The sequence below is a fragment of the Nicotiana attenuata genome, chromosome 7 (assembly GCF_001879085.1).
Source record: "Nicotiana attenuata strain UT chromosome 7, NIATTr2, whole genome shotgun sequence".
Classification (NCBI taxonomy): Eukaryota; Viridiplantae; Streptophyta; class Magnoliopsida; order Solanales; family Solanaceae; genus Nicotiana; species Nicotiana attenuata.
The window spans coordinates 75,483,352-75,496,695 of NC_031995.1; the positions used below are offsets into that span (position 1 = coordinate 75,483,352).

Genomic DNA, 13,344 nt, shown 5'->3' on the forward strand with positions numbered 1-13,344 from the left:
AGCCAAATACTCGTCTTCTTCATCTTCCCAAGTTCCAGTGGAACCTTGTTCTGCAAGAAGCCAGAGCAATCTAACTCAAAATACAGGTCAATCTATCTTCCTAAAAGAATCCCTCCTCCACGAAAAGGATAAAACTGAAAAGGAAACAAAAAACTAGTTCCATTTGGCATTGGCAGACGACAGTTCATGATTTTATGTCACCTTCAAACTTTGACGAAATGAGTGAGTCTAAACTCCTCAATAACGCCTGGATTCTTTTTCCTGAGCTTATATAAAGTAGATTATCTCTACTCGGAACACTATGACGTTCTCTAAACCCACAACTAGGAGAGCACCTAATTCCAGATGATGTGTGAAAGACCTTTACCTTTTGTTTCTTCCACCCTGAGATCTTCATAAAAAATCCTCTGCATTTCGAGCAACATTTCCTCACAATCACCTTGATAAGCTTCATGAAGGCCATCATATTCCCATACAGTATTATCAGGTGCCGGGGAGAATTTTGAATTATCAAGACTCGCGCTGTGATATGAGTTCTTAAATTTCTGTATTTCATCAGAAACTATGTCCTCTAGAGATGACCTGATGAGATTCTGCAACCACACAGGCTAATGTAAGTTCAAGGAACAAGCTAATTACCCCACTTGTGGGATTATACTGGGTATGTTGTTGTTGTTGAACAAGCTAATTACCTTCTGTTAAAAACACAAAGTGGGACAAGTTGGAGTATAACTGATGACCACATTCAGAAAACTGACAATAATACCACGCTTTAGAAGTGTATAAAATTTTAAAAGCCAACTCTGGTTTACAAGGGAAGAGCAGATAAATGACAAACATGTGATGTATAGGAGTCTAGTCTAGGATCCTATTGGATATACATAAAAAGATAGCAAAAATAGTAGGGATAAAAGATATTTCAGATGTAATGACCTAGTGAGGACTTGTCTCCAGAAAATGTCTACCCCAGCATTTAATAAGGTTTTTTGATACCCCTTGACACCAATAGACATACCAGAGAAGAAACTTGTCGGTTTACCACAATGAGCTTTACAACCTAGATTTATAGTCTGATAGACAACAGTATCCTCAAAGACAATTACTGTCCGATCTTTACCAATCAGTACCAAAGAAAATCACCTTGCGAGAACTTAGAGATCACTTGTTGTTGTTAAGTGACGTACAACAAACTCAACTGCTGTTTCACTTACTTTTCTGAGCCAACAACAAAGAGACATTGACACCAAGGTTATAGCATGTCTGCTTTTGATTGACATTCTATAAAATCCTCCATACCCACTTTCCAGGCATTGCTATGGACATGGGATCAGCCATAATATGCCTCGCTGGGTTTTTGCCTCTTTACTTAATTTTTTTAAAGTAAAGATATCTAAATACTTTTCAGGAAGCTTTGACAAAGAAAGATCTGTGCTAGAAATTTAGCATACCCTTGCAGACAAAAAAAGGGAAACATGAGGAATGATATAACCAAAGAATGTTGACCAGTTGCATGAAATATTTATGGAACAAGTACACATATGGAAGCAATGTGATTGCATGACTTATCATCCATTCTGACTAATCAATGCATAGACTAAGGTTGAATTACAAATTAGGGTTTGCAAAAAGAAAATAGATCATGCCATCTTATCCTTCCGCAAAAGAAGGAAAACCACTCTTTCAACCAGACGTACCAGGAGATTAAGCCACAGTGCAATTGTGGTAAAAGGTACACATCACACTAGTGCTAACTAGGGGTGGCAAGCGGGGGATGGGGGTGGGGTGGGGTCGGGTCTGGTATGGGACGGGTCGAAAACGGGTAATACAAAAAACGGATAAATTATCTGGCCCGACCCATATTTAATATGAATAAAAAAACAGGTTAACCGTCGAATAATATGGATAACCATATTATCCATTGCTTCTTGTATATGATCACTTTTGGGAGAATTCATAGTCTCTCAATATTGAGGAACCCTCAATTTGAAGCTTTACAAATGTAAAAGTTAAACTCATTAGTTATCCATGGTTATCCATTTTCTAAGTGGATAATATGGTTCTTATCCATATTTGAACCGTTTTTAAATAGTTCATTATCCAACCCATATTTAATGGATAATATGGGTAGATAACTATTTTCTTTTATCCATTTTGCCACCACTAGTGCTACCAATAGAAAACCCCTATCTACGAATCGTTAGCCAGTGATTGATCCAGTCTTATAATGAATTGAGGTGCCAATTCAGATAACATATCAATTTCGGCCCATTTCGAATTGCTTATTAGCTAATTGCCAGAATTCACTACTCAACAAATAACAGGTATGGAACTTATATTGACAAATGAAGAGAACTCGATTACCCTCCATTGTTTCCGGGTAATTCTTTTGAAAGGTTTCAACAGACAGCAGTTACAGAAAGGGGCAGATCTATGGTGTTGGTTACACGTGAACTCAATAGCTTTTGCCCAAACCCTGTAAACATATTAAGAAATACACTAGATATCTATAAATATTAAGTGTGAAGCCTTGTTATTGTTGTAGTATTAACTTTGAGGTCACTTTTGGAACCCATAAATTTCAAATACTGGATCTACCATTGAATGCTTACATAAGAGAAACATCAATAATGAAACAATAACTCATCAGTTCCCATAGAGTAGATGAAATATTTTGGGATATGAGAAATTAGTAAAAACCTTGTGTTGTTGGTCGTTGGCGAACCTTAATTTCCAAAGAAGGCGGCTTCGATCTTCTCGGACCCTTCTGTAACAACTTTCTCGGAGCTACAAACAGTTTACGAAAAAATATTGAATCCCCCAAATGTAAACAGATTATGAACGGGTATTCTACAAGTAAAAACGGAACCTTGTATTTCCAATTGGGATAATTATTGAAGGAACTTTGAGATTTAAGACAAGGGCGAATCTTGAGTCTTCGTTCATCGTCTCCTGCCATTTTTTCCTAAATAGTTGGAGTGTTGGACCCTGGCCTGGAGAAGAAATGTAAAAGCAGATGGGGGAATTTAAGCGCCGGGAACTTGTGGAAGGGTGCGGTGTCGTTACAGCCTAGTGCTAGTGTTGCCTATGATTTTGGGGCTATGCACAGTGTATTATGATATCCATGCATTGTTACTGCACAATGTTGGTATAAATGGTATGACGCTTATTTATGTTTTGCGGCACTGAATGACTCGAAAAGATGATTTTTCGGTCCATGATTTAGAGGTTCGGCATTTAGTTCCAGCGGAGAAAAGGCAATTGGACTATGGGTGATCAGGTCTTGATTGACGGAGTAGCGAGACTTGATATTTTTGAACGTGGTGGAATTCTCATTGTAGTGTGGTGTCGTTGTCCAACATTGTTGTGGACTGGTGCCTAAGCAGCGGTTATCAGAGATGGCGGTGTATGGCGGCTTCAGAGTCGAATCAGTGTTTCTAATGTTGATGGCTCGAGGGAGATGATCTTTATGGAGGCTTAGAGTTGGTGGCAATTTATACGTTCGGGTGCTACAAAGATGGATTATGATTTGAGGCAGTATTGGCACCAAAGGATAAGGAAGGACATGGTGGGAGGTGTCTCGTTGTGGTTGAATTGCTAGCAGGTCAAGTATGAACAATAGAGGTCAAAAAGTTGCCTAAGGAGATGGTTTAGCCGAGGTGGGAGTGGCAGAGTAGCGTATGGATTATGTGGTAGGATAGACACATGCCTTGAGAAAGGTTAGAGCGATTTGGGGACCATGGTGGACAATAACTAAGTGTATGAATTTCATTTGGGATAATGACTACTGTACTGAGGAAGTTTGATTATGACAGAAAAGAGTTTGCTTGGAACGAAGAGGGGTGTGGAAGCTTGATTATCGTTTTGGGATGCAACACGACGTCGAGTTTTGGAACGTATAGTTGGACCTTCAGTTGATGCCAATGGGGAATGAATGGACTCCTGCAGCCGGTGGCGAGCATGGGCTCAGGAGGGTTTATTGGTGTCGTGGTAGTTGAAACCAGGGCAATGTCATTGGAAAATGTCGATATGGAATTCCACGGGTGGGATATCCCATGTGAACAGGTTAGCAGTTGCGTGATTTTTTATGACATTCCTACAAAGAGTTCTGCTTTCTTCCTCGCGGGAGGCATGTACTGCGATGTGAGCTTGGACCACTTGAAGAAGATAGTGCGACTGTTAGGAGGTCGGATGTGCGATTGTGGCTGATAATTCAGAATGTTCTATGAAAAGTTTAATAGGAGATCACGAGAAATTTGGCGGATTAATGGTGCGAGATCATTGAGGAGGACGAGTTATAGTGGGTTCTGGATTTATGTGATTGTTGCTTAAGGCTAAGTGGGGAGACCACCGTCTACGATTGGGTCACGTGGTTGTGTGCCTTGGTAGAGTTTATGCTTCTTGTGAATGTGATGTACAAGGAAAAAAATTCATCTGGTTGCTTCTTTGGGAGTGTTCATGTGCTAACAGAGTACTAGAGTTTGGTTATATTCGGGACCAGGTCAGAGTGGGTGACTGCACTCGGGATGAGTGTTATTTGGGGTCCGTAATATGTTTGAATAGAATTATTATTTCGAAGGCAAGTCAAGAGTAAATTGGAAGAAGTTGAGTTAGTTATTAATGGTTGAATCAACATGGTTGTGGAGATGATCAGTTCCTTCGGTGTGTTAAGCTATACGGGCGATTCGCGGTGTGTGCGCGGACTTGACAGCCATCGTAATTTGATTGATTTGGGAGTATTTGATTCAGATGTCTTGGTTATATAGAAATGGATCCTAGAAGAGTTATGGCGGTTTAGACCACGACTTGAGTTTTGTGTCTTTTGCGGTTATGAGAAGTTGGTTGTGTGTTGCGATTCGTCTTCTAAAATGTGTTAAGTGAAAGGTTTCTAGCCAATGAAGTGTTTATTCTACTGGTGGTTCAGGGGTTATGATAAATTCTTGTACTCTCTCATAGCAACAGATAGGTGCGATGAGCGGTATAAAAGTTGGAAATTAAGGATCAATGTTGCGATTCGATTTTGATAAGGATGTAACGAGCTCAGTTGGGCGGGGAGGATCTTAGATGTTCAGAGTATGCTGGCGTTATTTTAGTGTCACCCGAGAATGGTGTACTATGGAAGAGGCATTGTGTATTAAATTGCAGGTTCATGAAATGCATAACAGAAATAATATGGTTGATATCCATGGATGTTCTAATTTTTCTACCTGGTGCGGAGGTTATGGGAGTAACTCCCACGGGAAGATCGTATAAGTGTGATGTGTTAGTCATTTGATTGTTAGAGATCGAAATCAGATATGGAGATTTTGGTACTGTCTCTAATGGGAGAGTTTATGCTTGAGAGGCTCTCTGTTCCTTTGGTTGTGGACTATGGGGGTTTGTTCTGGATTTGACGATTGCTTGTATGTATCAGGAATAGGGTCATTGTGGACCCTTGAAAGGTTATTGGCCCAGTATGGGATGATCGGAATCGGCTTGTGGTCCGTTGGTAGATCTAATGTGAATATATGCTCTACATCAGGTCGTATATATTTTTATTCAGCTTAACATTGCTTATGGAAGAGTCTTCAGGTGTGGTGGATGATATTCATGCCTTAGTCTCTTTTAGGTGCAACTCTTTTATGCCACGTGGGTTGTGAGATGACTTTATTATTCACACGTGTGTTGTGGTCCTATGTAGCTTGTGGTATTATATGAGCGAGATAGTTCTCGAGATGCAGGTCGTTCATTTCACCTTAGTCGTGCTCGGGATTTATAGCGCATGGCGCTATCCGTCTCCCCAGGGTTGTATTTATGCGCTTTGGCATGCTTGTGGTCGATATTCGACCATTTCGTGGGTTTGAGCATTATGGCTTTATGGGTACTTCCCTATTGATTGTATGTGTGGATTGGGTAGCATGCCGCCGCGGGCATCATATTTGGATCGGGTTGCACGCCACAACAGTATTATGTGTGGATCAGGTGGTACACTGCCACGGGCATCATGTGTTGGATCGGGTTGCACGCCGCAACGGTATCATGTGTTGATCGGGCTACACGCTGCAACAGTGAGAGGTTGAGTACAGTTCCTTATACTTATTTTTATTTTGCGTGCCTTTGTATTTCATCTCTAAGATAGGTCATAGCATCTGATTGATCGTTTTATTCGTTATGCTGGCTGGGTGGTTCCTTTCTAGAGTTCGTTCTTCCTTATGGGTCATATTCGAGTTGTAGTTTGTTGGCGCATTGATGGCACCGTATGAGATTTTAGACGGTGTTTGAGGTGGCTTATTGCCCGAGCAGCTTGTACTGGGTGAGACGAGATTATTGCACTTGAGATCAATGCGATCGGATTTATGTAACATATATTAAAGAGAAAATATCACTATTCAGTTCAGAATGAGGTAAGGTTCTTGTCAAGCGGAGAGACTCCATAATTTATTGATTTGGCAGGCGGTTATGAGCTTCTACGGGTCGCTTTCATTGTTGCAGTGTCGCGAGAGTTGGATCACGGCTTATACGTGTTATGAGGTATACTGCGTGCATCAGGTTAGTGAATTTGCAGCTTCTATGGTTAAATGATGTTATTATGGGCATACAAGTTATGTTGTGCATTGTGTGGTTTTAGCATAGGTGCATGATCATATTTGGTACAGTGGGTTGAGATTGATATGGTGTTTGAATATTAGAATCAAGTCTCGTGGAGAATTCCGGATGTTGGAATTTGGTTCTGAGGCTTATGGGCTAAGGTAAAAGGAAGGATCTTCAGCCTGGCTAGAGCTAATATGCTCACATGGGTTTTGGTGGCATGGATAGGTGCACGAGGTGTTAAACAATGATTTTAGGCAACTCTAGAACGATTCCTGGCACGTTCGAGGACGAACGTATGTTTAAGTTGGGGAGAATGTAACGACCCGACCAGTCGTTTTGAGCTCTAGCGTGTCGTTCGGCGGTTTGAGGCCTTGAGTATCTTTGCTTCATGTTCTGTGACTTGTACGTGGGGTTGGAATCGATTTTCGGGAAATTCGGAGTTGATTCTGAAGAAAAATTCTCAATTCAGAAGCTTTAAGTTAGAATAGTTGACCAAGGTTTGACTTTAGAGTAAATGACACGGAATCGGGATTTGAAGGTTCCAATAGTTTTGTATGATGATTCCGGACTGGGGCGTATGTTCGGGTTGAGTATCAGGTGGTCCGGGAGCATTTAGACGCTTATTATGGAAAGCTGGCATTTTGAAAGTTTCAGAATTTTCTAAATTTGATTTGAAGTAGACTTTGGTGTTATCGATGTTCGTTTGGGGTTCCGATCCTTGGAGTAGGTTCGTATCGTGATTTGTGTCTTGTACGTAAAGTTTGGCGTTATTCTGGAATGTTTAAGTATGATTCGGACGCGTTCGTCGAACTTTGAATGTTTGAAAGTTGAAAGAAGAATTTTGATCGTCGATTCGTGATTTTGATGTTATTCGTGGCGTTTCGAGCCTTTGTATAAGTTTGGATAAGGTAATGGGACTTGTTAGTATGATTGGACGGGGTCCCGGGGGGCTCGGGAGTATTTCGGGATGGTTTCGGACAAATTCCCCTTATTTCATCACTGCTGGTTTCTGGTGTGTTGGGTGTGAATCGGATCGTGGAAGGGTGGTCGCGATCATGAATGGCTAACTGGATTGGCGACACGATCGCGTAAAGCGAGTCCGATCGCAGAGGTAGATTAGGTTGTTCTTCGCATTCGCTTGGACAAAGTCGCGAATGCTGGGTTGTGGAGGCAGGCCAGTTTGGGAGAGTTGTGCTACGCGATCGCGAAGGACCCTCGCGATTGCAGAAGAGGAATCTGATGAGGCTATGTTTGGCCTTTGTGTTCACGATAATGGGCTCGTGTTAGCAGAGGCCTAGGCAGGTTGTGCTTTGCGATCGCGAGAAGGACCTCGTGTTGGCGTAGAGTAATTTCATGGGCGAGGATGGCTGGCCTACGCGATCGAGAAGAAGGGTCGCTGGGTAGAACACTTCTTAAAATCGGGTTTTGGATCATTTCCTCTCATTTCTCTCTTTGGAGCCGACTGATGGCGATTTTGGAGTGTCATTTTCATCATCTATCATGAGGTAAGTGATTCCCACTTACTGTAAGTTAAATACATGGCCTATATATGGATTTAAACATGAGATTTTGTAGGAATTTTGGGATTTTAGAAGGAAACCTAGAATTTGTAATTTTGGATTTTGACCACGGAATTGGATATGGAATTTTGAATAAATTATATACTCGTGGGGTTATGGATAATGTTTATCTTCGGAAATTTTCAAAATTCGGGCACGTAGGTCCGAGAATTGACTTTGTTGACTTTTCGAGCGGAGTTGGAAATTATTATAAATTGATTACTTATGGGTATGGAATATATTTTTATTGGTTTGAATGTTGTTTGACCAATTTCGAATTGATGCTTATCGGTTTGAGGTGTTAGAGAGGCATTGGAGCCGGTTATGGAATTTGCGAGGTAAGTCTCATGTCTAACCTTGCGAGGAGGAAACTACCCCATAGGTATCAAATTATTATGTGCTACTAGTTGTGCGTGCTACGAACGCACGAGGTGATGAGAGCTCGTACTAAAGCATGTTTATGTCCGGATAGACTTAGGACTCAATCATGTAATATTTGAATTATTTGAAGTCAATTTGCTAGCTTAATTAATTGAACTTATAATTGAAATTGATTTAGGAATATATTAGGCTGAGCTTTATCACCTTGAGTTGTTTGGCAAGATATTTAATAAACGGCAAAATTTATACTCACTTTATGCTCTTGTACCTATGTTGTAAGCATGTGACTCGTAATTCTATAAGTTTCTTCCTTTCCTGTGGATCGGGCCAAATGCCTCGGCAGTATATTGAGATGCATCTTTGGTTCGCACCGGTCGACCCTCGGCAGTGTACACACCACTCTGGATCAGGCAGTACGATCTCGGTATAATCGTGCGTAATACCGCTAGGAGTCCGAATACTCGTGAGGTACCCTTTTATTGATACCTGGCATTTATATGGTATCCCTTATCCGTTTGAGATTACATTTGATATTCCTGACCTGTTGAGATAACATATGATATTCGAGATATATATTGCCAAAAGAAACATTGGAGAATTATGTGAGTTACAGTTTTTACCTCATGGTTGTTGTTGTATTTCATATCTGTTCATAATTTATTATATTGTTTTATTGGACCACTAGTAGGTGGGCATCCTAGCGCATGGGCCCAACGACTGAGGGGGACTTTATGGTGAGTTATTTTCTATGATACGTACCGTAGCCCCCAGAGCCTCTATCTTATTAATTTACTTTATCTAGTCTATTTTACATCCTAGACAGATGTTGTATCATTATTTCACTCTTTAGCAGACGCTTGTGCACTTGTGACACCGGGTTTTGGGATGTTCAAGAATTTGTTTATGGTTGCTTAACATCGACACACTTTTATTTTATAATTTATTTAAATTGTATGTATCTACGATTTTTTACGTATTTATGTCTCTATCTAATAAGATTCATGATTTCAAAAAATAATAAAATGAATAATTTTGAAGTGGGAGCGTATCACCGTGGATTTTGTAGTGGGACTTCCACGGACCTTGAAGAAATTTGACGCAGTGTGGGTTATTGTGGACAGACTACCAAGTATGCACACTTCATTCCGGCCGTGACTACCTACTCTTCAGAGCAGTTGGCTCAAATTTATATTCGTGAGATTGTTCGTCTTTATGGTGTGTCGGTGTCCATTATCTCCGATCAAGGTACACAGTTCACATCACATTTCTAGAGAGCTGTGTGTCGTAACTCGTAAGTTAGGCATACAGGTCGAGCTGAGCACGACATTTTATCCCCAAACGGACGGCCAGTCCGAGTGAACCATTCAGATATTGGAGGACATGTTACGTGCTTGTGTTATTAATTTCATGGACTAATGGGATTAGTTCTTATCGCTCACACAGTTCACCTACGACGACAACTACCAATCGAGTATTCAAATGGCTCCTTATGAGGTTTTATATGGGAGACGGTGTTGTTCTCCAGTTGGTTGGTTCGAGCCGGAAGAGGTTAGTTTGTTGGGCACTGATTTGGTTTGGGATTCCTTGGAAGAGGTGTAGTTGATTCAGGATCGGCTTCATACAGCACAATTCAGATAGAAGAGTAATGTTGATCGGAGGGCTCGCGATGTTGCATTCATGGTAGGAGAGAGGGTTCTGCTTAGAGTTTCACCCATGAAGGTTGTGATGAGGTTTGGGCAAAAGGGAAAGTTGAGCCCTAGGTATATTGGTCCTTTTGAGATCCTTGAAAAAGTTGGTAAGGTGGCCTACAGTTTGCATTACCCAGTTTATCGGGAGCTCACCCTGTGTTCCATGTTTTCATGCTCTGGAAGTATTTTGGTGATCCATCGCATGTATTAAATTTCACCTCAGTCCAACTAGACAAGGATTTGACTTATGTTGAGGAGCCAGTTGCTATCTTGGACAGGCAATTCTGGAAGTTGAGGTCAAAGAACATTACTTCATTGAAGGTTCAATGGAGGGGTCAAACAGTCGAGGAGGCGACCTAATAAACCGAGCACGACATGCCGAGTCGTTATGTTTATCTTTTTGGCACTTCAGATATGTCTCTATACATGTTCGAGAAGGAACGTTTGTTTTAAGAGAGGAAGAATGTAATGACCCGACCGGTCATTTTGTGTATTTGAGCTCCGTTTTATTTTTTGAAGCTTCCCGTGTGTGAAAATGACCCTAGAATGGTACTTTGATGGTTTCGATAGGTTCGTATTGTGATTTTGGACTTGGGCATGTGCTCAGAATTGAATTCGGAGGTCCTAGGTTGATTTGACTTGTTTTGCCGAAAATTGGCAATTTGAAGTTTTGAATTTTTTTAGGTTTGATTGTAGGTTGACTTTATGACTATCTAGTTCGGATTTTGGTTTTGGGAATTAGAATAGATTTGTGTTACTATTTGGAACTTGTCTTCAACATTTGGTGTCATTCCGAGTTGGTTTGATAGGAATCAGACGCTTGGTTGTGTTTCTAGCGATTCTTGAATCTTCTTTTGGATTTCATCTATTTTGATGTCTGATTCGTGGTTCCGGATGTTATTTTGGTATTTTGATTGAATGAGAGAGTTCGTATGATATTTTTAGACTTGTGTGAATGTTTAGTGTGGAGCCCCAAGGGCTCTGTTGAGTTTCGAACGCGTTTCAAATTGGTTTGAACTCATTCCAGGTTGTTGGTGTACTGGTGCTCCAGTTATCGCAATTGTGAGCACCAGCATAGCAATTGCGATGTAGGCAGGAAGGGATTAGGTATCGCAAATGTGGTGCATTATTACGAAGAAAGGCTCAGGCATGGGTAGGTCGCATTTGCGACCATCTGGCCGCATTTGCGAAGGGGATTGACTTCGCAAATGCGAAGTCAATGTCGCATTTGCGTAGTTCCCTTGGTTGTCAGGTGTTGCAATTGCGAACCTCAGGTCGCAATTGCGAACCTCAGGTCACAATTGCGACTTCTGCGCCTGAACAAAAGAGCTGGAAAAATGTGACTTAACCTCATTTTTATATTTTAGAATCTTAGGAACGGTAGGAGGGATTTTCACATACAAATATTGGATAAATAATTGTGATCAATTTTCAATTATTACATGATTATTTATGAGATTTAACCTCTAATCCATGTAATCTAAAGAGAATTTTTGGGGAATTTTTTCTATGTTTTGAAAAATAAAAATTTGAAAGTTAAGAGTCGAATTGGATTTGGATTTAAAAATAAAAAATACATATATGGACTCGTGAGGTTATGGATAGTCAAAATCTACCCTTGGACTCAGATTTGATTGAGCGGGCCCGGGATTTTTTGTTGACTTTTGGAAGGTTATGTAAAGATCATAGCTTTATTGATCGAAAATGGTTTCTCTTGCATTGATTGATGATATTAAGTCGTTTTTTGTTAGATTTGAACCTTGCAGAGGCGTTTTTTAAGGAAAAAGGCATTTTTGAGTGTGGATTTGGCCTAGTTTAGGTAAGTATCTTGCCTAACTTTGTGTGGGAGAAACTACTGTAGGATTTGGTTTAATTGCACTATTTGAATTATGTGGAAAACGTGTACATGAGGTGATGAGTATGCACATGGGATCATATGTGAAAATTTACCGATTTAGACTATTAGGTTTCTTATATGTATTTAATTGAAGTTGTTATCTCATGTTGTATTCTTCTTTGTCAAGTTTATTTTTATATGCATTTATTTGAAGTTGATATTATATGTTCCATCTCTCATTGTCAAATTTACTTTTATATGCTTTAATTGAAGTGGTTATTACATATTATTTCCTTCTTTGTCGAGTTTACTCTTATATGTGTTTGATTGAGGTTGTTATTGCATGTCATATCCTTCATTGTTGAGTTTATTCTTATGCATTTAATTGAAGTTGTAGTTATTGAGAGCTATTAAGATGTGGTTGAAGTTGTTGTTTATTGGAAATCTTTCCTTGTTGAGTTATTTTTCATTTTATTTTGTTGTTATTGAGATTCTTATACATATTGTGATTGAGCCGTGGGCTATGTATTGTGGTGATATTGGTATTGTTGTGGTGGAAAATATTGTGGCATATGGGCACGTGTGGTGCAAGTTGATTATTGTGTTGTAATGTGATGCGCATTTCTAGGGGTGATGATATTGATGCGCATGCGCTGAGATAGAGGGGACTTATGCGCGTGTTGCTAGTAAAGAAAATTACTTCATTTGAGGCACACAACGAGATAAAGGGGCTAAAGCGCGTGAACTCGCGATAAGACCATTTCAGTTGTATCCTATCGAATACAAAGCTATCTTTCTACATTGCTTACTAAGAGTCTCGATCGATTCAACATTGACCTATAGAAATCAAGCTAGGATTTGAAGCTTATGAGTTCGAGATTCTAGCCATCTAAAGCTACTACATTTTAAATTGGTAATTTATATATATTAGATGAATTTCTTAAGACAAATACTAATTTTAGATCAAAATTATTGATTCGATGAAATCACTTTCTTTAAGGCTAGCTCCACCTGTGTTGACTTGTAAGTGTGACTTCACCTAGGGATGGCCATGGGGCGGTGCAGGGCGGGTTTGGCAAAACCCACAAAAATTTCAACTCGCCCCGCCCCGCCCCACATTGTTATTTTTTTAGTTTTTAACCCGCTCCGCTTGGCCCCACCCCGCCCCGTTTAATTTCTTTTTTCCTCTTTTGGTAGAGTAATACATGTTCTTGAATTTATGTAATAATAAATGTTCTTGAAGTTTAAATGTAGCTCTCAATTTGAAGTTTGTATTTTATTAAGGCACAATAATATTGCGTTTCTTTCAATT

At 40.1% G+C, this 13,344-nt stretch overlaps 1 protein-coding gene across 1 annotated transcript in view; it reads right to left on the bottom strand.

Moving 5' to 3' along the window:
• The window catches only part of LOC109229320, a gene marked incomplete in the record, with an annotated part of 4,594 nt that extends 1,442 nt beyond the window's left edge, over positions 1-3,152 (bottom strand). Inside the window, 4 exon segments of the mRNA XM_019394717.1 lie at positions 1-50; positions 368-593; positions 2,698-2,784; positions 2,867-3,152. Coding sequence (XP_019250262.1) covers positions 1-50; positions 368-593; positions 2,698-2,784; positions 2,867-2,956 — 453 coding nt within the window.